The sequence below is a fragment of the Rousettus aegyptiacus genome, unplaced genomic scaffold (genome assembly GCF_014176215.1).
Source record: "Rousettus aegyptiacus isolate mRouAeg1 unplaced genomic scaffold, mRouAeg1.p scaffold_m13_p_12, whole genome shotgun sequence".
Lineage (NCBI taxonomy): Eukaryota > Metazoa > Chordata > Mammalia > Chiroptera > Pteropodidae > Rousettus > Rousettus aegyptiacus.
Window position 1 is genome coordinate 6,503,253 of NW_023416287.1, and position 27,617 is coordinate 6,530,869.

Below are 27,617 nucleotides of genomic sequence, written 5' to 3' on the forward strand. Positions count from 1 at the left end.
TTAAAAAACATGTATTTATTTGCATACAAGTTATCACACAATTTAAATGGAATCCATAAGTTTTTCTGGGTTGTCACCATATCATACTTTCACCTGTATGTTTACTAAAAAGGGGAAGATGCTTTTCTTTGACGGTCAAAGTTTGCTTTAACAGTTATCTTCCAAAGGAAACTTGATACTACTATCCATCCACCCATCCATTCATCACTTTTTATATACCAGATGCTGTTATAGATGCCAGTGTATAACAAGGGAGAAAATAAGCAAAAGTACCTGCCCTGAGAATTACACTTTGGTGCACTTTGCATGATTGCTCTAGGAAACTACATTTGTTAGAATGTTTACTGTAGAACAAACTTTGGTCACTTGAAATTATGAGCTATTTTGTTAAGAGAAGGATATCGTTGCTCACAAAACTTACGACAATCCAGTGACTATGACCTTGTTATTCTTATGATTAATATTACAAGAACAAAAACATGTGTATTCTCTTAATCATTTCAGGAAGAGTCTAGAAGTCTCCTTTCAGAAATTACTTAAGGAAGGAAATAATTCTAATAGATTGATTTCGAAACGCTGTGCAAATCTCTGTTTTTCTACAGTTTCTGTTACTTGCCCTCAAAGATTCTGAGATCATCCTCGATGGGCCTTTTGATTGAAGGAAATTTATTTAACCTTTGCGAGACTCAGTTTCTATACCTACAAAATAGCGATAATAGTGCCCACCTTTCTGGTGCTCAGAGGGTTAAATGACATAGTCCAGGTGAAGTGGGTGATCCCTTGCTAGAGATAAATCCCTTTTTCTAGCGGGAACATATTGGAAATTTTGGATAAATTCAAATACATGCAGCACAAGGAAACCAATGCTCAGAAGTGACAGGGAGGAGTGGGCTTCGGGGTACGCTGCCGAGGCCTTCACACAAAGAGGCAGCTTTTCTGACCTGGCCAAGGGCTACCACAGGAATCCAAGCCCAGATTAACCAGATTTTTCATTTTTTTTAAAAAAACTATAAATCCAAATTTTTATGAGACATCTATCATCTTTTAAGCATTGGCAACAGATTCCAACTTATTTTAGTTTCTAGATCCGAACATGAAATAGGATTGACAATAATAGGTCTATACCCCATAGGAAGTTTGCCATTTCTAAATTATATTTTATCTTTTAAATGAGAAGTGGTCAAAAATGTAAGAACAGAAGAAACCATAGGCATTCTAGTCAAACAAAGGCTGTTAACTTTTTGAGAAATGTAATTTTTACTGAGAAATTCATCTGGAAGGAAGCCATATTGAGAAAATGATCTGAAAAGGGAAAAAGAAAAAGCCCTTCCAAATAGTTTTGAAACAAGTTATTTTGGCCGTTCTGTTCAGGATGGCTGGCGTGGAGACAATGTGTTCACGCCGGCCAATTAAAAAGCTACTGCAATATATTGCTTATAGCTAAAAAAAAAAAAAAAAAAAAATTAGTAAAAACATTCAGTAGCATATCCAGTTATGATGCAAACCTATAATGAAATATTATGCTATTATGCAACCATTAAAACTAAGAGTGGGGAGCAGGGGTTTGCAAACACCAAGTGCATCAGAAACACCCAGAGAGCTTGTCAAATGTACAAAAGCCCAGGCTTCACACCCATCTCTCTGCGGCAGTCTCTACAAATGAGGCTGGGGCGTCTGCACACTTCCCAGGTGATTCTAATGCACCAGCCCGACTGTGAAAACTTCAAAATCAAAGCCAGTTATGAAACAGTATGTATAGTATTGCATTTAATTAGGATTTGATTCAGCCGCATGTGAAGCAAACACCTTCCCACACACATCTTTATACACATGCACAAGTAGAAGTAGTTGAAACAACCTAAAAGTGCATTTCTTGTGTCGATGAAGCTCAGAAGTAGGCAGTCCAGTTGACATCTCCATAAAGAAGTTAGTGACCTGGGCTACGTCCAACTCACCACCCCAACGTAGCTAGAGTATAGCCTCGTTCTCACGGTCCAAAATAGCAGCTAGAGGTCCAGCCATCACATCCTTATTCCAGGCAAGGATGGCAGGGAGTGAAAAAACAAAGGGCAAATGGCATATGTCGATTGTAATTTTCAGATTTCCCAGAAGTTACATCACGACATTACATTTACACTGACAGACTTTAGCCATAGAGCCATGTCTACCTGTAAAGGAAGTCAGGAAAAATCTTTTTCCAGGGAGCCATGGGCTCAGCTGCAAACCAGAAATTCTAACTAAGGAAATCTGAGACAGCCATGTTAGGTACACAAACACCAATCTCTACCAGAAGTGTAATATTATATGGTGACTGTGCATTGATTTGAACCATGTGAAATTAACACTTATAAGTGAAAAAAATAGACAAATATCAGCAGTTCATATGGTTCATCCTATTGTATTTCTATGCAGAAAAAAAACCCTAGAAAGACATACAGTATGTAAAGATGTAAATACTGATTACCTCTGGGTGGTCACCTCTCAGGGAGCCATGTATTATTTGTGTAATTTTAAAAAATAATGATCGTAACATGTACCAAAAACGACTTCAAGCACCATGCAGGTTATAATCACATCCTTATGAACTATATGAATACAACATACACACTCACACATGCACACATAGTTCGGGTAACTGGAGTGGCATTGACAGGGAAGAGACACGAGGCTGGAGATGTTCTGAGTCTTGATCAGGTAGAGATTACCTAGGGATGTGCACATGTAAACATGTATAAACATTAAAAAACAAATATTGCCCTAAGCTGCAGTGCCGTCCTGGATCAGGTTAGCTAGGGAGAGGTATAATGAAAGTGAGGTAGTAGAGAGGACCAGGAGGGGTAAGTGCTTTAAATAAGAGACAGAAAAAGGCTCCCCGGATGACAGAAAGAAGCCAGGGGAAGGCAACCTGGCAGAGGGAAGAGCAGATGCAGAGCCCCAGGGGCCGGGAGAGCTGGGCACCTCTGAGCAGCAGCAAGGCGGCAGGTGCAGCTGGCCCGAGCAAAGCAGGAGGGGCCGGGGCACCACACGAGGGGGGCCGGCGGGCGATAGCCACGTCTGGTCTCGCTCGTTCCTGCCTCTGGGTTCTTGCTCCTGCCAGTCCCTCAGACCAGAGATGCCCCCCGCCCATTCGAACATTACCGCTCAGAGAGGCCTTCCTTGACCGTGCCTGCGGCCACTATCACGTCCTGTTTTACGTCTTCTGAGACCCTACCACCCTCAGGAAGTGACACCGCTGGCTTGATTAGTGCTCACTGCATCACTGGCCTCTGGCGAAGCTCTCTCATCCTTCGGCTCACCCTTGTACCTCCAGGGTCTAGCACGGTGCCTGGCACATCGCAAATGCTTAGAAACAAATAGTCGCTGGAGAAATGAGCACACCCTTAAAGGAAGCGACAGGGATAGTTACTTCGTTATACAAGCCACATCTATGCAGAGCCGGCTATGTGCCAGGCACGAGGCTAGGTTACTGGGAGAGATATATCAGTGAGGCAAAGAGATTTTTTTTTTTTAAAATCCCACTTGCCCGAGGACTTATCGAATGTAAGGGGAAGGGGAAACAAGTAACACACAAGTAAATTATTATTCCTCTGCATGAATAGATAATGTTGGATGTAATAAGTTCTAAGAAGGAAAATAAAGCAGACAGGAGGGAGACAAGGCGCGGCTGGGCGTGGGAGGAGACGACAATATTGCAATGGGCAAGCTAAGAATGTGAATTGGAATCACCTGGGAAGGCGTTAGGGAGGTTGGCAGGTGGATACGGAAGGGACAGTTAAGTGCAAAGGCCTTGAGGATGGAGAGACCTTGGGGCTCATGAGATGAGATCCGGGGTAGGGGGCAGTGGGGACACATCAGGGAGGGCAGGGTCGACCAATATCTGGGACTTCACCTGGGAACTTAGAAATGCTGGTTCTCGGGCCTCGCCCCAGATCCGCTGAATCAAAAAGAAACTCTAGGGGGGCGATAGGGGAGGTGGCAGCATTCTGGGCTCTAACGATCCAGGTGACTCCGTGCGCAGTTAAGTTGGGAGACCCCTGGAGCCGGGCCCCTCAGCGTTCAGCTCCAGTTGTCACTCTTATTATCCACGTGATCACGGTCCTCTTTATTGCACTAGGTAGGCGGGGAGATCCGCCCAGCGTTCTGGCTGATTTGCCGGGCGCTGACGCTCAGCGGGGGTTTCTCCCAAGCCCACCGCACCCCGAGTGACCACCCCGCCCCCACCCACCAACTGCGGCGCGGCGCGGTCCTCTCTGCGAAATCCACCCGCGACCATCAGGTTGCCTGGCCGCCTTCGGGACCACCCAGACGTCCAGGGTGGCAGGTGCAAAGGAACCAGAGGCGGGGAGGCCGCACGCGTCGGCCAAGAACTTAGGGGCGCGGGCGGGGCGGGGGGCGCATCGCTCGCCGCGCGCGGCCGCCCTGCCCTCCGGGACGCGTGTGCGCCTCCCAGGTCCCCGGGGACTGCGCGCGGCCCGGGCCGCGCGGCCCGGGCATCGGGATTGGCCCGCAGCGTCCCCCGGGAGCCGCTGATGCAAAGCGAGGCTGTGCGGCCGGGCCGGCCAGCGCCCTCTAGGCAGCGGAAGTGGAGCTTGCTTTACATCCGTCCTCCCTGCGAGCAGAGTTGGGAGAAGGAAGGCTGGGGGGGTGTGGAAAAATAAAGGGAAAAGTCCTTGCACCATGTAGACCAGCACCCCCCGCAGCCTGGCACTCCGGCCGGCCGGGGGACCCCCAGCCTGCGGCCATGAACGCGAGCAGCGAGGGCGAGACCTTCCCGGGCTCGGTGCAAAGTAAGTGCTTTTCCGGGCGCAGTGCGCGCTCCGGGGCCCGGGCCCAAGCACGTCTGCGACGCAGTGAGCAGGCCCGGGGCCCCGAAATCGGGGTGACGGCTGGGAGCCGCTGTCTCGGGGACCGCGGCGGGCGTGCCGTGCAGTCGGCACCGGAGTGGGCTTGGGGTGGGGGCGCCCAACTCGGCGCAAGGCGCGAGGGGCGCTCTCCAGCTTCGCAAGACCCCTGGGCAGGGAACGGTGGGGGAGGGCATGCCGTTCGGACAATCGCCACCCCCTCGGGACATTGCCCGCCTCCTCTCCGGCGGAGTTTGGGAGGGATTCGGGGTAACCGTGGCAACGCTGGTGGGAAAACTTATACCTCGGTGGCCCCAAACCCTTGAAGTCCGGGGATCGGAGGGTCCCACGAGGTCTGCCCGGCCGGGCTTACTACCTCATTGCAAAGCCTTTTCTACATTAAAGGTGGAGATTTGAATAGGGAACGGAGCCGTGATCGTTGTCTTTGAGTTTTGGGATTCATTTATATTTTCCTGATGAGCACAGCAGTCCCTGGTTTCGGCTGGTGCATTGTTTCCCAAAGTGGCCAGGGACTGAGCGCAAACCAACCTCCCCGGAGCGCGAGCGCTTATTTTAAAAAATAAATAAATGACGCTCTCCCGGCCCCACCCATCGGGTCTGAGCACAGGGTGCAGATGGGCGGGAGAGGGATCTGCCGGCCTTCCTGGGCTACTCGGACGCACAGAAAGTTTGAGAACCCCTGACGCAGGGTTTGCAGTCTTACCTGGCACATAGTAAGCGCTTACCCTGTTGGCTGTTACTGTTAACAGTGTTGGAGACATTGACTCCAAAACTTGGCTGGGTTTTCCTTGCATCATGTATGAAAAGCACAGATTTCCCCCCAAACCCCAGCATCCCTTCCTTCCACCTCCTTTATGCCTCAGCTCTCAAGTGGGACTCTGATGTGTCCACGTTTAATCCCCCCCCACACACACACACACACACTCCTAGGTTTTTCTGATGCTGACACAGGTTTGGAGAATTCTTTTTGTTGGTGGTGAGCACGAACCGTGCCCAGAGTTTTTTATCTGGTCTCAGTTTAATTCTTACTCCAACCTCAAGAGGTAGGTGTATTAATTTAGTCATTCCGAATTTTCCGAGGGGGATACTTTCAAGTTCAAAGAGGGCACCTCCCCAGGAACCCCACCAGGAGACATGCAGGGGGTGGGGACCCCCGTGCTGCTGGTGCTTGTGAAAGCACCGTCTAGTTTGCTCCTCCTAAGCGTGCTGAGAAGCAGAAACCGCCCCCCATCTCATCCTGGGTTTCAGTCCTGCTCGGTCATTGAGAAGTCGTCCCCGATGCAAGTCACTGCACCCCTAGGTTCCTTGTTTTCCTCTTAGTCCCATGAGCAACCCAGCAGCTACAGGGAGGTGATGTTCCAGGGGAGAAAGGTCTGTTCCTTCCATGCACAGATTTCAAAGGACTTACGTGCACAGGGTGCTGAAGAGAGACTGGAGAAGGGCTGGTGACAGGTTACCATGCTCAGCCCCGAGCGGCTCTCGATGAGGCAACCAAATTGTATTCCCACACGGAGATTTCTCATCTTAGTTAGACTTGGGGAAAATTGAACGTGAGGTGAATATTGTATAAATGTTCAGAAAATTCGGATACGTGGATGCCAACCATATAGTTCTCGGCTTATTTAGACTTGAGGAAAGTTGGAAATGATAGAAAGTACCTGTGGTAACCAAAGATTACGAAGCATGGACAACATGAAATAATGTGTTATATCATTCAGTGATCATATTTATAAATATATTTTAGAGATGTAGCGCAATGCTTATGGGGAAAAGATTAATTTTACAATACATTGTCATCTTAAACAGTTTTTATAAAAGACAATTTTTAATTGCAAACGAGTGGAAGAAAATATTTGATAACGTTCATGGTACATATGTATTAAAGATTGTGAGCGATTTCCTCCTGCTTTTTCCAAATTTTCTGTTATAAACATGAGTTTCCTTATAAGGCAAAGAAAGTTTTAAAAAGAAAAATTAAGGTTGTCATATTAGATATTTATTAATGAGTGGTATTGCTTTATTTAATAAACATTTATATAGCACTTTATTATATAGTGCCAGGTACTGTGGTGGGTGCTTTGTAAATATTAACACAATATTAACTCTTGATATCATTATTATGGAGAAATAATGTTCCTAAATATTAACACAGTATTTATTCTTGGTGGTGTTACTATCGAGAAATAATTTTTCTGCCAGTTAGGAATGGATTTCGGCTACAAGTAACAAAAGTGAACTACATCAGCCTAATCAGAAGTCTGGAAGTGGTTATTGCAGGGGATCATTGGAGTAGAGACCAGCACCGATAGGGATCTTAGCATTTTCCTCATAGTTACAACATAGCTGCGGAAGCCCCTGCCATCGCGTCAGCATTCAAGGCGAATGTCTCTTCCCTTTTCATCATGAAAGCCGAACTTTCTCTAGAAGTTCCTTTAGCCTTGTGCTGGGGGAGGGTGGTCCCCAAGAATGTAGGAGACCAAGATTGTTCAGACTACTCGTTCTTACAGCGGTGGGGTGGGTGGGGTTTGGAAATGGAAAGGGGTTGGTTTTCATAATGACTGGAAAGTATAGCAACTTTTTAGTTGGGATAAGAGACAGACGGCAGCTGGTCCTTAGAAGTGCAGGGCAGCCCTGCACATCAAAGAATCTTCTTGCATAAAGTGCTCCTGGCGTCCCCTATGGACAAAGGTGCATCGAGAGCTGACACTCGGATCTGGCTGTGTTACTGCTGGGAGAGAAATGGGATTCTGTTTGCAAAGAAGAGGGGAGTGGAGTGGACCGTGGGCCACGTCTGCCTTCGGGCCCTTTTTCCTTACCGTGGATCTGGTTCGTATTGTCATGTCGAGCTGTTTGGAATTAATCTGCGACTCTCCCTTGGTCCCGTGGAGTTCCAGGTGGCACGACGGTGCTGGTCGAGCTGACTCCCGACATCCACATCTGCGGCATCTGCAAGCAGCAGTTCAACAACCTGGACGCCTTCGTAGCTCACAAGCAGAGCGGCTGCCATCTGACCGGCGCGTCTGGGGCGGCCCCCGGCACCGTCCAGTTTGTGTCGGAGGAAACAGTGCCCGCCGCCCAGACTCAGACCACCACCAGAACCATCACCTCGGAGACGCAGACGATCACAGGTATGACGGGGGGAGGGGGCGCCGGCTGACGTTGGCTGTGTCCCAGACACCTCCGCACATACAGCTCGCGAAAAATATAGATTCCCAGGGCCTACCCGCTAGGGTTGCTGATTCATTATTTTTAACAAGCTCCACTGGGAAACCAGCTTCCTGGCCAGGTTTGGGAACCGCTGGGTTAAAACGTTAAGTGTTAGCAGTTATAAATGTTGTCACATGTTAAACAAAACAGACAGGCAAAAAAAAAAAAAAAAAAAAAAAAACAGGTTTCTAAAACAAAAACCTATATGATACACTAAGAAAAAAATACTCGCGGGAAATATATTGCAATTTTTTTAAAGGATGATTATTCGGGGTGATGGAAGTATGTGTAGGATCTCTGAATTCGCATTATTTGTGTAAAGGTACAAAAAAAAATAAGAGTTTTGTTTCGTTTCTGTTTTTAAATCTACACACAGGCATTTGATGCCTTGCCTCCTCTGCGCCATCAGCTAGGGAAACAAAAAGTTCACCCCGGTTCTGCGTTGGGTCCACTTACTCCACCAACAAATAAATTGCCTTTTTTAATAAAAATTAATTAAAGTTTAAAAATTAAAGAAAAAAATTACAAATGGATCTTGCATTTAAATGTGCACAATGAAATCATTAGAGTCCTAGAGTAAATAATATACACATGCACACACGGGCACGTAAACACAAATACATTCACCTTTACTTATACCTACATAATCTGTTTTAAGGGACCGAACAGACAGCTTTAAAAATTATGAAGTAACCCATTTATAAGACAGTACAATATAGACACTGTCAGATCCTGTGGAGAACCGGAGAATATATCCTTAGCTAAAGACATTCATATTTTTAGATTAAAATAATATATATTTATGAATACTGTGCCTACCAAAGAATGCAAGTTGTAGACACACATGCACACACCCCCTAAAAAAAAAGAAACACATACGTGGTTGCAAATAAAGTTGCAATTCTTCCAAAGTAAAAACAATGTATTAAAAAATCTAAAGACACCTGGGAAAAAAGTCGCAAGATATAAGCCTAAGGCCTAATGCCCCTCATATGTAAAGAACTAAATTCAAGAAAAGTAGAAAAAAAGAAGGAAGTGGAAAAGTCAGCAAAGGGCAACAGATGTTAGATAAGAGGCCATAAAACAATGCCTCAGTAATTAAAGACATGCGCATCAAAGAGGGCTTAGGGCAAGGATACCGCTTTCCTTTTCTGGGGATATAAATTCATGTAAGATGGGAGATAGAGTGATTGCTTTCAAATTTAAATATTATATTTGAAATCTTTCACATTTACAAGTGTACGTAAACACATTTATCCAATAAGTCCACTTCCGGGTATTCTATAAAACTCGATAAACAAATGTATAAGGGTCCTCCTTTCCGGTATATACTGTTTTTTAAAAAAAAAAAAAAAAAAATGTGGAACATTTGTATGCATATGTCAAGGGGAAATTAAGTAAATGTCAGGATTCAGACAGTGGATTATGGCTTAGCTCTGAAAAGGGAAGCTAGACCTCTGTTGCGTACATAGAAAAATTCTCAAGGGAAGTGTGAAAAACATACGTATGCGTAACGTACAGTTTTATATTCAAGGAAAGCGTCTAGAACAGGAATGAGGCAGGTTGCTTTAAGGAAAGAAGGGTCACGCTGTGACAGGTATTAGGGAGCCGTGCGGGCTGGGACCAAGAGAAAGCTGCTCTCTGGATCCATCGCTTAGGTATGTGGAGTTGTCAGAGAAGCTGAAAACTAAAATTTTCCAAATTTGAAAACTTTTTTGGCCCAACAAAACACATCCGTGAGCCTGATTGAGCCCAGAAGCTTTTTCTAGGTTATTCTCGGACAGCGTTTGCCAAAGAGTTGGTCTGGAGCTGGGGAGTGGAGGACATCACCAGCCCTGTCCTCATCAGTCATGCATGGTGTGACGTGTGGCTTTTTCGGCAGCATGCAAAGTTCCATGTGGTTGTGTTCCTGATGTGTCTGAAATGATGTTTCCGCTGAGTTTTTCAAACATTGAACTATAACTAACTGGTCACCTCACAAACCCGAATGAAAGTACCCTGACATCTCCCCACTTTCTCCTGAGTTTATCTTAATCGTCATCTTACAGGAAGTCACCAAAAAAATGTTAAAACTAAAAAACACCTTAGAGATAGGCCTGGTTTAACCTTTCTGACAAAGTGGAGCTGCACATGGGCAGGCACAGGACATGGCCAAGGTCCCCACTCAGGTTCGGGACAGTCCTGGGACTTAAATATGTTGGCCCTTATCCCGGTCGTCTTCTCTGTGAAGACATAGTGTCCTGTGACCTCGAAAACGGCCGGATGCCCAGTAACCCCACAGCCCGAGTGTGCCTCTAACACAGTGCCCCAGAGTGAGATGCCTTCATGGCTCGCGCTTGGGAAGCCGTTCCGTCTTTCTAGATTCCGAGCCTTCACTTCCGCTGGTCCCTCCACTGAAATACCTTTCCTGCCTTTGCCTGGCTGAGGCCAGCTCAACCTCAGGGCTTGAAGGTTCACGACAATCTACACCCAGGATCTGGCTTGCGCTGGGGACGCTCCCCTCCCTTCTCAGTTGGTCTCAGTTGGGTGATAAACCGCTTTCTGTTTCCCAACCGAGTGTATTTCCTTGTAGCCTCAGGGCCTTTGCACACATTGTTCCTTCTGCCTGGAACTGACCGTGCTTATGCATACACAGAGCTGAGCTGAAAGGCTTTTCCTCAAAGCCCCTTCTGTGACCCCCCCACACACACACACACGCACACACTCCTACTCAGACTATGTCGAGTCCCCGTAATGAGTAATGAAATGATTCTTCGCAGGACAAACCGAAGGTCTGTCCCATCACTGAGGTCAGGGGCTGCACCCTCATGTTCACCCCTGGGTCCCCCGGGACCTGGAAGGCACTGGGCACAAAGACGCTCGTTCTTGCTTGACCGGATGGACAGCTGCCCAAATCTGACATCCACCCGCGGAGCTGACTCCGCACCACGTAACTGCACCCTTAGTCCCCCTGGTTCTTTGCTCAGCCTTCGCCCTGCATGCCCACTGCCCTGCGGTCACTCAGTTTTGCTGACCGCCCGGTATGCTCAGGCCAGGCCTGGCGTCCTCTCTGTGCCCAGCCCATAGTGGCAGCCACTGCATCATATCTCGAAGGACGCTGTGAGCTCCCGAGACAGACGACCAGACGTGCATCCCAGCCCTAGACTGGGCAAGTCACGTACTCTCTCGTTGATAGTCCTTACCGGTAAAAAGGAGTTTTAATAGTACCTAATGCTACTAGGTAATGAGATGGGGTGCCTAATCCCTACTATCAGTGGGTTATTGTGAGGACTCTTCAGTAATCCGTGTAAAAGGCTTGGGGGGGTGGGTAGTTATCAGGCTCAATAAACGTCCACTTTTATGAAAGTTGAGGTTAATGAACGAGATGAACGATTGGCGGGGTTTACAGGTTTGCTGCTCCGCCTGATTGTTCCTGCTTTGATGCCACAAAGCGAGCAGAACCTTGCTCCCCCCTCCCCCTTCTACACTAGTTTGCTTTTCTGGGCCCACCTCCTCCCGCGCCTGGGCTCCACTGGCAGCAGCTCCCAGGTGCGCCCATGCCCGGGATCCCCGGGGAGCTTGTTAGGGATGTGGGTGTCTGGGCTGCGGCTCTTGAATCTGGATCTCGGGGGCTGAGGCTCCTGCATGTGGTTTTTTTTAACAAGCCCCCAGGAGATTCCAGCTCTCCGCGGGGTTGGAGAGTCACTCACTGCCCAAGGCCACAGTCCGACTCCTGACCCCGGCAGGTGTCTCCAGATCCCCTCACCCAGACGTTGCCCAGACTTATCTGTCATTCTTTGTTCCTCGATTAAGCCAAACCCTCCCTCCCTCGGGTCATCTGTGTCTCCTCTCTGTCTAGTCATAGTTAGATGTAAAGTAACAGTTATTGTCTGCCCGGCAGCTTTGAAAGTGGCCTGACATCTCACATTTGATTTAAAAACTTTCCCGAAGAAGCAGTAAAATTAGATATTGATGCTGATGGGAAAAGTATGGCATCTCAGTTCCATTTTCTGAGTTCCTGGCTTAAAATCATGGGGCTTCGGAGTCGTGGCCGCGAGTCGGCGTCTGGGCTGCACGGGGCCTGACGAGCCAGCCGTGAGGCCACGAGACGTTCCACGAACTGTTGGTGTCTCGTTGATAAAGTGGGGAAAGGAATCATTCTGCGCTGTTAACCATGTGCCCACCAGGCAGCCTCGGAGAGGTAGCTGAGAGCCACATGGTCTCCATTCCCCCACCTGGAAAATGGGGGTCGTGGTGAGACCGGTCACCCCGGAGGGCTCCCACCAGGCTTCGGAGGCTCCTGCGTGGAGGGCGCTCAGAGCCGCCGGTGTTCACTCTCGTTCGCCGGGCCAGGGATGTGAAAAGCACGCGACACGGCACACGGGAGATGTGGTCACGGGGCGTGGCTCGCGGCGAGCCCCCGGCCAACATGGGCTGAAAGGATCCCTTGACCTAGAATGATCTTTCCTGCCGCTTCTGGGACGCTTCCGGTCCCAGGTTAAAAGTCACCTCCACCTAGAAGCTAGCCGTGATTCCTTCCCTCCACCCCCCACCAACGTCAAGCTTAGGTTTCTCACTGCTTCCCCACCTAGCACGTACCACAGTGCTCATTAATCAAGTTCTGGTGACGAGCGATGTTTAGTTGGCCAGAGAAGTGAATTCGGATGCGTTTGGGGCCAGGCAGTGACAAATGCACCAGTAGCTATGCTGTGTATGTGTGTGGGGGGGGGGGGGGTGCGGGCCACCTGCTAAGAAAGGAAAGCAGCCCCCACAGCGGGAACCGTCGTCATCAGCTGCGTCCCGCAGTTGTCGGGAGGTGGGCTGGTTCTCACAGGCGGGCCACGCTGTCCTCCTGCTGAAGATAAACAGTTTCACAGAGCATCAGCGTCAGGCAGGGCCACTCTGTGACCACGTGGGAAACAGAAGAAAAACAAGACACCTCCGTCATCATGTCTGAGCCACACGATAGCAGACGCCCCCTCCCCCGCTGGCCTGAGCGCCGGCTGCTCCTCGACCTGTTGCCGTTTTAGCCCCCTCCGCCCCTCCGCGATGTTTATTAAGCTATCAAATCATGGGCTCCTCCCCGCTTCCTGATAGCTTCCAATGCAGGCTTTCCTGGACTCTCCCAGAAAATACTTAATGTGAGCCCGAAACCTATAATAAGTCCTATCTAGCACCCTATTACTGAGACACTCTGCGGTTCCCACACTGTGAGGGCTCCCCCAGTGCGATGAATAGTAAACATGTCCAACTACAGACGTGTCCCTGGTGGTCTGTGGCCGGAGGACATTGACACAGGGAAGACCCGGCCCACCTAATTGATTTTAAGAGCCTTCGGAAAAGGAATCTGAAGACCGCGTTTGGCCTGTGGGCCATACTTGGTTTAATGTCTGGTTTACTAGACTGAGTCTCCCCGCAAGCAGGGACCTAATTAGGCTCGTTCTCTGGCCGCCGGCACCAGGCCCTCCATAAAACAGTCCCCAAATGCATACGGGAAGGGGCAGCGGCAAGGACAAAGTCCGCTAATGTGCGTGAGGCCTGTGGCACGGCGTCTGCCCCATCCCGAGGGCCCGGCGAGGGCCGCGTGGAGGCCGCTGCGTGCCGGACGCTGGAGCCAAGACCACGGAGACGCTCGCCCTCGGAGAATTCCCAGCCCGTGGGCAGGGCAGGAAGACATACAAGCCCAGCCACCTGTGAGGAGCACAGGGTGGCGCGAGGAGTTAAAGGCGTCGATTGGTCCCCAGGGGCAAGCCAGAGGGAGAAATCGTGAGTGAGGTCAAACATGCAAGTCCTTTGGGAGGAAGAATGTGAAAAGGGGGCACTTCCTGGCGGTCTGGGGGTGGCACGGCTCGAGGCAAGGTCCCATCCCCAGGGCCGGGCTGACGCAGGACGCGTGCGGTGGGCGCTGTGCTTCATCTCTGGCCTTTCTTCCTGAAGGACCCGGGGAGCCACCGAAGGTGGTTGAGCACGTGAGTGATTTTAGGAAGACAAGCTGTCAACGATTTGCCAGAAGCACCTGGCAGCAGCAACAACGGCAAAAATAGCTGATTCTCATGGCACGCGCGTAGGTGCCACTTTTCTAAGCGCTCCGTGCGAAGCGCTGGTTACGCCCGCCGATGAAACACTGAGGATCGTTATCCGCACTTCGCCAGCAACAAACCAAGGCACAGAGGGGTGAAATAACTCGTTCAAGATGGCAGCCAGCGAGTGGCAGACCTGGGTCCCGAGCCCAGGCTCCCCGGCTACAGGCTCTGTGCCCCCGAGCCCTCCACACGGTCCCTCCGCGAACTCCTCATCGCAGTGTTTTCCTTTGGTGAAAAGTGCAGTCGCCCAGACCCCTCCCCTGGGGAGAGGGGCGTCTGAGCAGGCTCCTGGGAATCCGAACCGGCCTCCGAGGGCTGGGGTCAGTTCAGATGCTCCTCATTGCTCCTGACACACACCCACAGTGGGCTGGACGGTAAGACACTGATCATGGCTCAGCACAGGAGCGGACAGCACAGACCTCCAGGGTGGGTTCCACGGCTCAGAGCTGGCGAGTTCCCTGCACCTTCTCGCTGTCCTTGGCCGTGGGCTTTGTCCTTTAGCCTTGTCCTTCATGCCCCTCACGGCCACAAGATGCTGCCGCTGCTTTATGCTTCAGGTGTTCACTTGACCATGTCCACAAATGGGAAAGAGACAGCTTCTCTTTATCAGGGAGGAAGTGCTTTCTCCAAAACTCCAGATCCCATGGGCCAGGATGGGACGCCATTGTGGGGCAGCTGGGCCAGCAAGGTCCAAGGAGGAGGGCTTAGCAGAGGAATCCAGCCCCTAGGGCCCCTCCACAGAGCCACACCGCTGCCACTACCATGTTCGACCGGACGAGAACGGGGTTCTCAAAGTTAGTGTGCAAGAGAATCACCTAGAAAGCTTGTTAGAAATGCAGCTATAAAGATATGCAGACTTGATCCCCATCTCTGCTTCACAGTCTCCGGTCTGTGATCAAGTTTGAGAACCACTGGCCTGGCAGAGGAGAAAGGAAGGAATCCATTGGCTCTCAGTGTGTGGCACATAGTAGGTGCTCAGCAAATCTGAATGAGTAAGTGAGCTGAGCCCTGGGAGTGGGGAGGAAGGTGGGGAGGAGCATGGAAAGGAAACTCCATTCCATTTGTGGTTTTAGGGGGTTTTTTTTGGGGGGGGGGGTTCCTGCTTGGTTAATTCCCAGCATAGTGCAGGTTAATTTCCTTTTACTGGGCACCGTACTGTCGTTTGCCTCTGACAGACCCCAACTTTGGCTATAGTTTAAGCCAAAGGGGAGATTTTTATTTAGAAGGATGTTGGCAGTAACAGAGAACCGAGGGCAGGGATGGAGCGGGATCTCTCAGAGATCGGCACCAGAAACTAGAAATACCGTAGGGCTCTGTGGATGCTCACAGGGCGGTCCGAGGCCCACAAGGCCCACGACGCGGCCCGGCAGCTTGTTAGGAATCCAGTCTCGGCCCCACCAGAGCTCCTGAATCGGAACCTGCATTTGAAAGAGATTCTGAGATTCTATGTGCAGTTACAGTTGGAGAAGCATTCTGTCCCCGTGACAGCTCCAAGTTTTCTGCTTTCTTATTTTTCTTTTTTCCTTCTTTTTTCAGAAGAAAAGTCCATACCAAAAATGCAATATCTTAGCCCCAAGTCCTCATTCCTATCAGATGTCTGCTGGAACAGGCTCCAGCAAGACTGGGTGCCTGGCCACCCCAGCACCCCTTTGTTGGCTGTTCGATTGCAGACACCTGCAGCCAAACGCTGTTGATAATTATGTGCTTCCGTGTTCTGTGTTGAAATGTCCGCTTCTCATTGAGACCTTCCTGGAGCACCTCACTTGAAATTGCATGATCCCCAGCACACCCCGTACCCTGTCCCTGCTTTATTTTTCCCCATTTCATGGAGCTGTACGTTTGTATTTGCCGTATAGTATATATTTAAATTATTTCTTTCCTGCACACTCCCAACCAGCGCGTCAGCTCCGTGAGGGCAAGGGTTTCGCCTCTTTGTCTCACAGCTATGTGACTAGTGCCCAGGACAGTGCCCGGTACACACTTAGGTGCTGCATAAATAATTGCTAAATAAGCCAGTGAGTGATGCCAGCAGTAATGACAGTGTTACGTGCTCAGTCGCTAATCCTCACACCAGCTCTGGGAGGTCATGGCCCCCATTCTCCGGGCAAGGAAGCTGAGGCTCAAGGAGATAAGACTTAAGAGCCCAACCTCTCGAGCAAACTCCTTTCCCAGTCTACGATGCATGTACTTTGGGGCTCTTCGCATTTTGTGTATGATTAGCCCATCTCCAGAATGATCCCCGAAGTTGGGGGCCCGATCCCCTTCGCTTCCTGCTGCCTCCCCAAGACACCAAAAGCACAGGCAACAAAGGCAAAAACGGACAAATGAAAATGTGGAAATTCTGCACATCAACGGAGAGACTCAACAGGATGCCAAGCAGCCCGCGGAGTGGGAGAAGGCGTTTGCAGCCACAGAGCCGGGAACAGGTGAACATCCGCCGTTCTCCTGCGTCCCCTCTGCTGTGGCTTGCCACGAAAGGGAGGCCGAGGCTCGTGGCGGAAGGGCAGGTAGGCAGTTAGGAGACGAAACCCACCCAGCCTCCAAGGAGGGCGGGAAGTCTCAGGCTCAGGAGGATGCTGGGCCCAGCATTTACCTCCCTGGAGGGCTGTGGGGACTCCAGGAGCTCTGCTGTGGGAAGGAAGGTCCTGACCATGCCCACAGACCCGCCCCCACCCCATCCCTGGCAGCCTTCTCTTGGTTCAAAAAGTTGTAGAGCAGAAAGCTTTTTAACTTCAAAGTCATGGAAGCATGACTAGCCATCCCAGTTTTGCCCTAACAGGCCTATGTCCTGGGTAAACCTCTGTCCCAGGCAAACAGGGACGATCGGTCACTCTGGGTCTTGAGCACTCTTGTTTGGTGGCAGTGCCCAGTTCAGTTCAATGGTCGTGGCTCAAGTTTATTAAGACTCAAGCATGGCCACGTCCCGCGCTTCTGATTCTCTCATTAAACTTTGCGGCAGCCTTATGAAGTGGGCACAGTGGTCATCTCTACTTACGGGCAAGGAGACTGAGGCCCGAAGAAGCTACACAGCTGGCCTGAGGTCTCTGTGATGACCTCGGCTTCACATCAGTCCAGAGGTCCGTGTTAAGATATCTGGAATGGGGATCAACCTTAGACTCGATGAGATTGCTGTCAACCAACCGGCAGTCACACACACACACACAAAAAAAAAATTGTCTCTGTGTGCCTGTGAGCAAACCGGGTCGTCGTCGATCACGTTTTGGTCACTTGGGCAGAGTCGTGTGCAGTTTTTGGAACTACGTGTATTGATATTCATCACTGTTTAGAACGTCTTCCAGGATGTCGCATGGTGATGCAGGCTAAGGATGAAAAGTAGCCGGGTACCCAGAAGTACCTGGGAACGGGCAGGGGTCAACCTGATAGTGATGAACACATGTTGGTTGTGGGAGGAAGAACTGCCGTTTATGCAAAGCAGCGATGAGAAGAAAGATGATTCCTTCCGTCGGGCAAAGCCGGGTTCGGTCTTACCGCCGAGATGCATGGAGGAGGATCGGCTACGCCAGTGGACTCAGCATCACCTGTTGGAACACAGACTGCTAAGTCCACCGCAGAGTTTCTGAGTCAGGAGGCCAGGGGGTGGGGCAAGGATGTGCCTCCGTAGCGAGTGCTTAGGTAGGTCCAAGGGTGCTGGCTGGGGCCCGTGCTTTGCGTACCAGCCAGAGCAGTAGAACAGGAGCGGTCGCCGAATCCCTCAGAGTGGATGAAAACATGTCAGGAAGAGGCAGGTGTGGTCCATTCACACGTCAGAGAGACTTGGCATGAAGGCAAAACATCAGCTGGTAAGAATATTTCAGCCACTTTAAACAAAAGCCGCTAGTATCCCTGGGCATGCTTCCCTGGAGAACGCCGGAAACCATGAGTTTACTCAAATACCAAATGCTGATAGAGCCATAATGGTCTTTGACACGTGTCGGAATGGCGCTGGCATTCAATGCCAAAGGTGCCCCAGAGGCGGAGGTCCGACTGTGCAAAGAAGTCTAAAAGAACTCATTCAGTAAATATAAAATTTCTAAGGAATATCAATATACGGAATATCTAAGAAATATGAAAACATTGCATCATGACGTGTTTAATGGGCAGCTTTTTTTTTTAAATCTGTCAGACATAAAATAACGGTTCATCTTACAACCCATAACATCTTAGATTCAAAGGAAGACGTTTGTTTTAGGAGAAATGTAACACCTCAAACCTGTGACGTGAATGTTATTACTCTAGGCGTGGCCATAATAGGTAGTGACGTGAGGTCTGTATTGATTTAAATAAGTACGTTCTGTAATACGCGCTGGCAAACATGGCAAAGGTGGTGGTATAGTGACAAATTCGGGAAACAGAATATGGCTTTCAAAGTCACCGTGAGGGCCTCTCGGCCTGACAATTTCACCCAATGAACAGGCCTCTGTTAGTCAATTTACTTTTCATTAGAAGCCAAATCTCCATGTGACAAACTACATGTAATTAAGGAAGAAAACATTTCCAAACCCCAAACCATAAACTTAGTTAACGAAGTAGTCACGAAACTTTTTATAAGCAAAAAGAAGGAAATTTGAGACTACCTATTTTACCTATTATAAAGATAAAAATGTTGGGTCTCTTTTGTCTTCTTTTTTCCTCAGACCTTCAGTGAGAGTACAAGGATACTTGTTTTTAGGAGAACTTTGTTTTAAAGAGTACTTGTGCTTTTAAAGAGTACTGGTAGGTTTGCCCAGAATTCCTTCGATCAGTGGCTTTCCAGTTGTTTGTTAGGATTTCGTGGTTAAGCACATAAAAGTATCAATGCATTTGGCTGATATAAATAATCGGGAGACTTCCTGTTTATTTAGTAAGTCCAGATTCGGATGGTTTCAGAGTTCTGGTTCAACATCTGATTTTCTCTCCCCTTATAGTTACAGAATGGCCGCCATGGATCCAGGCATCACATCCTCACTCCAAAGACAGGAAGTGGGGCACCCGGGACAGCAAACATGAGCTTTCCTCGACTGCCTCTTTTTCTTCCTACGCTTTTTTTTTTCCTTGAATCCAGGAGAAAGTCTTCTACAGAAGCCCTTGGTCGGTGTTCTGCAGTGGCTCACCGGCTAGAACAGGGTCACGCAATCATGGCTAAGCAGCTGGGGAGACTGGGAAAGCAGTCTTAGGCGTTCGTACCCTGTAAAAGAAGGCAGGCCAAAGGAATAGCTGTTGGGTCTTCCTATCGTGAAAATGAATAATCATCGTTATCTTTCAGTTTCAGCTCCAGAATTCGTTTTTGAACATGGCTATCAAACTTATCTGCCCACGGAAAGCAACGAAAACCAGACAGCCACGGTCATCTCTCTCCCTGCCAAGTCACGTGCCAAAAAGCCCACGGTCCCACCTGCTCAGAAGAGGCTTAACTGTTGCTATCCAGGTAAAGGCAGCATCGTGTCCTACTTGTGTAATGGAGGTGACATTTAACAGGCTTGTGAATCCTTGGCGGCTAGACACAGGTGTGCCCCCAAACTGCCTGGCTTAGAAGGCAGACTCCCTCAGTACTTGTTATCACATACGACCCGTCTCGCTGCCCCTGGCCACCACGCACAGTTTCTAAGACTTTCAGAGCTATGACTTTGAAATGGGACTCGTGAGAATTTCAGATTACTCTTGAGTTTTTGTATTTCTGTGCTGGAGCTTAGGAAGACATCCAGAAAGATTTTTCTTTCTTTACTTAAAGAAATAATAATAAATTTTATTTAGAAGTAATTTCATAATTATAGGAAAGTTGCAAAAATAGTACAAAAAATTTCTGTATACCCTTCATCTAGATCTCTCAAATGTTAACATATTACATTTGTTTTGTCATTCTTTCTCTATGTACATTTATTTTCCCCAAAACCATTTTAGAGTAAGTTGCAGACATGACGTCCCTTTATCCCTAAATACCACAATATGCAGTTCCGAGAAACAAGGAAATTCTTTTATATAGCCACAGTCTAATCATCGAAATCAAGACATCGACATTTATGCACACTATTACCAGATGACTGGTCTTATTAAGATATTTTACCAGTTAGCTCACTAACATCCTCTATCTCAAAAGAAAAGCATTTTCCCCCTGGTCCAGGTTTTAATGCATGATCACACTTTGCATTTAATTTTCACGTGTCTTTTAGTTTCCTTTAACTTTTGTCTTTCATGACGTCCACGTTTTTGCAGAGTGCAGGCCAGTAACTGTAAACCGGTCTGATGTCTCCTCGCGGTTAGATTTGGGTCACGTGGTTCGGGCGGGAGGCACAGAAGCAGGCTTATGACCTTGGTGCATTGTATTGGGGACACGTCACGTCTGTTTGTCCTCTTACTGTGGGGTTGACCTTCCTTACTTAGTTAAAGACGTTTCTGCCGGGTTTCTCCTTTGTAATAAATCTTTCCTGGCCTTTTTCAGGTTGCCAATTCAAGACTGCCTATGGCATGAAGGACATGGAGCGTCATTTAAAAATTCACACAGGTAAATAGCATTTCTTTGGCACACGTACCCTGAACACGTGCAGCTCTAGGGGGTCCAGGCAAGTCAGACACATGGTATGACATAGACATAGAACCTCACTGGACTAGAGATACAAATTAAACAAAAATAAGATCCCGTTTCTACACGCGATTTTGGCAGAAAGTGTTTAAAGCAATAAAATTCAGTGGTAGAGCAGATACAATTGCTCAGCTAGTGGAAACGTGAATTGCTACAGCCACTGTGAAAATGAATCTGCCAGAATTAATTACAATTTAAATATGTCCGTTCTTGATCCCGTGTGTGTGTGTGTGTGTGTGTGTGTGTGTGTGTGTGTTAGAGAGAGAGAAGGAGATGATTGGTAAAGACAAGCATAAAGGGGTACAGTAGTAACTTTTCTTTTACTTATTTTTACATTGTATCATTGGATACAGTGAGTGTATGTTATTTTTGCAATTTGAAGGGAGAATTTAATAAATAAATACTTTAAAAAGAAGAGGAAAAGATTGATGCATGAAAAAAAGTGATTATTTCTAGTGATCTTGATTTTCTTTAATATATTTTTGTATGTCGCTCAGATATTCTACATGGAGGAGGAGGAATTACTTTTAGACTATTTTTAACAAAGTATTAGATGCCCATATTTCAATGACCCAGACACGTATAAATTTAGAGAGCATACATGTGTATACACAGTAGGAACACACCGAAATTTGATATGTGTGTCACTCGTTGCCCAAACTCTACATTTAGCCTCAGCCTTTGGAAAGCGAAATAAATATCCAGGAATATTCTGATATTCCTCAGCCAAGGCCACTGATCACACTTGTATCACCATCCTATCTAATCAAGCCTCATAGTGTCATGTCACTGGGATATATTCTGACTGTCAGAATGTTGTCATTGTGTTTCGAATATTGGTAAGCATTCTCGGTGTAACACACCACGTATCTCCCTGTGTGAGTTTCGTAAGTCGAGATTCCAGCACAGGAATTTCATCATCGCAGGAGTCAAGTGCTGCAATTATTAGTGAGGAGTAGAGAAGCATTATAAACTATAAGTGAAGGCAGTGACCTATTTCTGCAGAGAATGAGAGATTATTGTTCCTGGATTTTAAAACTTGACTGCTAACATGTTTGAATAATAAAATTATAATATTTAATACATTTTTAGATGTATTCTTAAATGCCAGATGTTTATTCTATGATGATAGTGATCAGCTTCGGCTGACGACAGAACACTTCACTAGAATTTGGCCAAAATACATATATAGTAAAAGGTGAAAATTCTGACTCACATCCTACCTCCTTCTTAGTTCATGCCCGAAAGTAGCCCGTCTTAAGAACCTAGTGTGACGCGTTCTTAGATTTTAGCATGTTTCTACGGAGCCCCAAAACACACACGTTTGACTTTTTTCCACCTCTTACTAAGTTAATATTATATACATTCTCATGGCAACGTGCTAGTTTTCATTTACTATTAGACACATTTCCACATCAGGAAGTTCACATCTACCGCATTTTGATGGGCAAGGAGGAAATCAGTGCAATAATTTAGGGTACATTTATACAGTGACATGCTTTAGCCTTAGAAATCATATCATGGGTGCTAATGATGTGAGAAGATGACCAAAATTATTTTAAGCGCAAAAGCATCATCAGCGGGGAAGGCAATGTTGCGTTTGGCTAAGAAAGCAACAGTCCTCGGTTCTAATCACAGTCGTCGAGGGAATCAAGTAAAATCATTCAAGGGCACAGTGCCTTTCAGAAAGGAAGTGTTTGAATTGACTTCTGCCAAGAGGTTTTTTTTTTTTTTTTTTTTGTATCAAAAAAGTACATGTACATGCTGGTACAAAAACGATCGGAAAAACGTACATTAAAAAATGAGTAGTTATTCATGGATGGCAAGTGGATATGTGCATGATGAGTACGGATTAAGCTGCTATAGCAGAAAAACCCAGACGCCAGCTCAGGCAAGGCAGGGCTTTTTGTCCCTCGCATAACTGACCAGAGGTAAGCAGGTGATCCAGGGCAGGGAGGTGGCTCTGTCCTACGAGATCATGCAGGGATTCGAGTTCCTTCTGTGCCATTAGAATGGATCACGTTGCATTATCCACCAGCTGCAGGTGGGCTCCCCTCGCCTGCCCACACCTGCCAGTTTACTCCCATGTCTCGGTTACCACTGGCAACAAGGAGAGGAAAGAGAAAAAGTTATAAAGCAGGCCATTCCTTTTACAAAAGGGCCTCGTTTACCTTCTCTGCTGTTTCACTGACGGCGACTTCGTCACAGAATCACACCTTGCTGCAAGCGAGACTGAGAAATGTCATCTTCAGCTGGTCAGCCATTAGTTCCTGAAACTTTGGGGTTCGGGAGTTTGGGGTATGTTTGTTATGAAAAGGAAAAAAGAGAAAAAATAGATACGAGAGACAATGAACAGTTTCTTATTTTGCTTAGTTGTACGTTAAAAATTTATTTCAGTTGCCTTTTATTTTTAATTAATAAGGAATTCATATTCGGTGTAGGAAAAATTAGAAAACACCAACAATAGCGTGATAATAAAGAAAACAGAAGAAACCCTCCACCCCACGATGTTAGCTCTTGGCCTATCATCCATCCAGTTTTGGGGGGGGGGGGGTTTCCAAACACTCTTTGGTGACTGTGTATTACCCTTTCCGTAAGGCAGTGGGAAGTAAGCCGTTTTCTTTTTGCCTGTCGTTTCCTGATGCCATCTGTGTGTGTGCGTGTGTTTGAAGGAGACAAACCCCACAAGTGCGAAGTCTGTGGCAAGTGCTTCAGCCGGAAGGACAAACTCAAGACCCACATGCGGTGCCACACCGGCGTGAAGCCGTACAAGTGTAAGACGTGTGACTACGCCGCAGCCGACAGCAGCAGCCTCAACAAGCACCTGCGGATACACTCCGACGAGCGGCCCTTTAAATGCCAGATCTGCCCCTACGCCAGCCGCAACTCCAGCCAGCTCACCGTCCACCTCCGGTCCCACACAGGTAAGTCCCTCGTGGTCTCGCTCTGTGCTCCTGACTTCCCATTGCTTCTGTCCTAAGCACCTTAAGGTACTCAGCCACAGCGGTAAGTGAGTGAATCGGGGTTGTTTGGCCGTCCCGTCGTAGGCAGCACCGTCGCCTGTCATCTGCCCAGAAGTGCCTTTCTCAGTCAAATAGGGGAAAATGTCAAGTTTATAACTACATGTGTATCTTTATGTAACTTTATAACTTCTTCATTAGTATTTAATTGAAGAGGTGGGCTAAATGAAATAGAACCATAAACAATGCATTTTTAATCAATTGCTGCATGATGATGGGTCAGGCATTTCACTCATTTTTAAGTATATTCTGATTAGTTCAGCGTAGGACGGCTTGCTGGGGAAACTCAGCAGAGTGGGTAACTTAACAAATTATGTGTGCTTTCTTTTTGGCAAGTGTATCAATTAGCTATTGATAAAACGATGCTGTGTAACAACCTCCACAAAACCTCAGTGGCATATTATGAGTATTTATTGCTCACATACTTCAGGTCAGCAGGGGGCTGTCTACACCAAGGGTCCCACACTGGTCCATGGCCTGTTAGGAACCAGGCCGCGCAGCAGGAGGTGAGCCGCAGGCAGGCGAATCTGTATTTGCAGCCGCTCCCCAGCGCCAGCATCACCGCCTCAGCTCCACCTCAGATCATCAGGCATTAGATTCTCATGGGGGCACCGGTCCCTGGTGCCAAAAAGGTTGGGGACCACTGGTCTAGACAACTCTGTTGATCTTGGCTGGGCTTAACCAGATGTGTGGTGAAGGCGGGGCGTCCGCTGACCTTGGCTAGGGGTCTGCTGGCTGTGGGCTACTTGGCTGTCCACTCGCCTTGGCTAGGGCAGTCTGGCTCTGACCCACACATCTCTCATTCTTCTTCTGGGACCAATGGCCACACCAGGCTTGTCCTCACGACAGTGGCAGAGGTACACACAAACACGCCTCAGTGATTAAGCCCATTTCAAGCCTCTGCTTGCATTCCGTTGGCTAAAGCAAGTTATAATTTGGGCCTGGTGTCAAGGGATAGGGCTGAAATCACCACAAGGGTACATGGCAAGGCCAGAGATAGGAGGAGGGGTAAAGAATCGGGGTCATTTTTGCAAACAAGAACAGTCCACCCTCCCATGATTCACGTCCGTCATGCAAGTGCATTCACGCTCTCCCAAGACCCCCACGAGTTGCATCCGATCATGGTCTCCGGCTTAAATTAAAGACCAGGATGTTGTGATTCGCATCAGGTCTAGATATGGCTTCCGTTGACCTAGGGACCTTTGAAGTGAAAAGACAAGTTGTCTGTCCCCACATTCCCAATGTACAGTGGTGAAACAGAGTCAGGATAATTACAATAATCCTGCTGTTCAAAAGGGGACGAGCAGAAGGTTACTTGGCAGTCACTAACCCACAAATTTCTGAAACCCCTCTGGACAGATGCTCCCAGGTCCTCCCATTCCTCCTCCCCTCGTGGACAGGGAATGGCTCTTGGATTAGGCCTTGGCTCCGCCTCTGGTTCTCGACTGTCCACTGGACCGTCCTTCCCTTCAGAAAAAGGAGTGGAAAAGGCACCTTTGGGCAGCTTTTAGCATGGCTTCCTGTCCGCCGAAACGTGGAGGTCTCTTTAGATTTCATTTTAGTCCAGGTTGGCGACGGCTTCGCTGGCGGAGCTACCTTAAAAACTGTGTTAGTTTCCTGTGTATCGATGTGGCAAAAGCTACATCTACAGTTCTTCTGGGGACTTGCCTTTCTTTTCAACTCCATTTTAAGCACTTTCGGCACGAAATCTTCTGTGGGTCGAATCCCTCGAGACTTTCAGGAAGTCCCTGTCCAGCGGAGAGAAGCGACTTGGCACCAGCTTCATTCTTCTGGAGATTGTAACGGAAGCCTCACACTCACACCCACCATTTGTCACTCGATCTTTCCCCTGTGATCACTTCCCCGGACGCGACCTTGGTTCCCAGACTTCTGTCTTACTTCGCAAACCTTCTGCTGGGTGGAGATGAGAAACTTTAACGCAGCACATCTTTCTTTGGTTTTCTGTATTCTCCCTGAATTCCAGTTAGGAAACAACAGCCAGTTCTTTTTTTTTTTTTTTTTTTTGAGTTTGTCTCTTTCTTGTGGTACCTCATCCTGTGCAGCTGGTTCAGACATTTTCACCGTTCTGTGTAGACTCAATCTCTTTGGTCAAGGCCCAAATCCAACAGGTGTATTTGCTACCTTCTGAGTTGCGTCGGGTGACAGTTTCACCAAACGTTTTCCGTCACGTAGTGCGGATTGCTGCTTTTCCAGCCCCTGCCTGCTGCCTGGTCCCAAAGCCAGGGCTGCGTGCTTCAGTTTTCCGTGATGGCAGTTCTCCACGTCTGTATCAGGGATCTATCGTCACAGTAATGCAGTGTAACAAACAAACGAACGAACCAAACCTCAGTGGATGCAGCAACATGCCTTTTCCGTTCACACGTTGGGGATTCTTAGCTGGGTGTCATCTGCGTTGGCCTTGACTGGGCTCAGGAGTCTGAGAATCTGCTGGCTGCGGGCCAGCTGTCCCCTGGCCTTGGCTGCAGTTCTTCAGCTCTGTTCCACATATCTGTCACCCTCCTCCCGGGACCAGCGGCCTAGGTCAGGCTTGACCTTCTCATGGATGGCAGAGGCGCAAGCGAGCAGACTCCGGTGTCAAGCTATTACCTGTGTCGAGTCCGCGTAATAACACCGTCGGCTACATCCAATGACGTGATCGAGCCTATTGTCTGAGGTCACGACGGGTCATCCTGCCCCAGTCAGGAGTGCATGATGACATAGAATGCAGAAGCCATGGCTCTAAGGAAGAATGGGAGGTGGGAGTTTGGGGACGTTTTTGTAATCTACTACAGCAAGTTAAGACCCTGACGTAACTGATGCCCAACTGATTTTCCTCAGGATTCTCCATAGCCTGTTAGAGGAGCTGAAGGATTCATTTATGAAAGTGGTTCAGAATCATTTTGACTTAAAAGGATAAACTTGCCATTTATAGTAGCATCTTTAACTGGTCTGGAAAAGGTGCATTTTCTAAAAATTTAAGTGAGTGCTATTTTTGCCATATCTCTGTGGACTGTCCATCTCCCTTTTTCAATCCGTAGCACTTAAAAAATGTTACAAATTGTAAAATTAGTAGGATTTTATTTTTGCCTTTTCTTCGCTTCGATCGACTGTGCTGTCAACCGTCTTAGTAGCAACCTAAACCTCAACCCAGAAAGATCTGTCCGCTTAAATATGTCAGTCTCTGACTCATTCAACCACATCCATCAAGTCACCCCTACATCTGGACCCTGGGGTGCACGTAGCGGTCAGGAACGAACGTGGTCATTAGCATTGGGGAGCTTTTGGGCCAGTGGGACTGGTACTGACCGGTATACTTCATTTAAGAAACAAGTCTATGGTTAAAGAGGAAAAAAGATGACAAAGGGATTTTAACCCCTTTACGTCCATGTCAATAGAGTTGTTTGTTCATCTCTGCAGCTCAGCCGTAAGGTCTGGTTATCTGCTTTTCCTAGGTTTCACCTCTGCTGGCTGCTTAAAAAAAAAAAGAAAAGCAAACGATTGTCACTAATTTGGGTGGGGAGGTAATGGGAAAGCCTAATAGAACGTTCTGGAGCTGAGAGCATCCTTGAGTAGAATTTAGGAGATGCGTGAACTTGGCTGGGAAAACACTTTACATCTTCATTTTCACTGACCTGTACTGAAATTTGATGTGTCTTTAATTAGGAAAATAGGCGACCAGTCCAATGACAGTGCATGCGAGCTTGTTTCCAGCAGAAATCACAGATCTTTTCCTAACAGATGCTGCACAGAGGTCAAAATATCTTTTACAGTCTTCGCTGTTTAGAAATGATTGTAGTTACGAGACCCGCCGCTAGATCTCACTATTTAATGTATTCATAAAGTACATACATTGCCTTATCACGAATTTTTTAAATTTTTTAATAACTTTCAGTTTAATTAGTTTCTTTTG

The 27,617-nt window shown here is 47.8% G+C and overlaps 1 protein-coding gene across 3 annotated transcripts in view; it reads left to right on the forward strand.

Moving 5' to 3' along the window:
* The first annotated feature begins 4,473 nt into the window (after positions 1 to 4,473).
* The window catches only part of ZFP64 (ZFP64 zinc finger protein), a 73,850-nt gene continuing 50,706 nt past the window's right edge, over positions 4,474 to 27,617 (forward strand). Inside the window, exons 1-5 of one of the 3 annotated variants that reach the window (XM_016122078.2) lie at positions 4,474 to 4,787; positions 7,751 to 7,990; positions 19,374 to 19,535; positions 20,547 to 20,609; positions 23,360 to 23,611. In XM_016122078.2, coding sequence (XP_015977564.2) covers positions 4,742 to 4,787; positions 7,751 to 7,990; positions 19,374 to 19,535; positions 20,547 to 20,609; positions 23,360 to 23,611 — 763 coding nt within the window. In that variant the 5' untranslated portion in view covers positions 4,474 to 4,741. The remainder of the gene's footprint in view (positions 4,788 to 7,750; positions 7,991 to 19,373; positions 19,536 to 20,546; positions 20,610 to 23,359; positions 23,612 to 27,617) is intronic. The other 2 variants (XM_016122077.2, XM_016122076.2) reach the window with 2 other exon arrangements.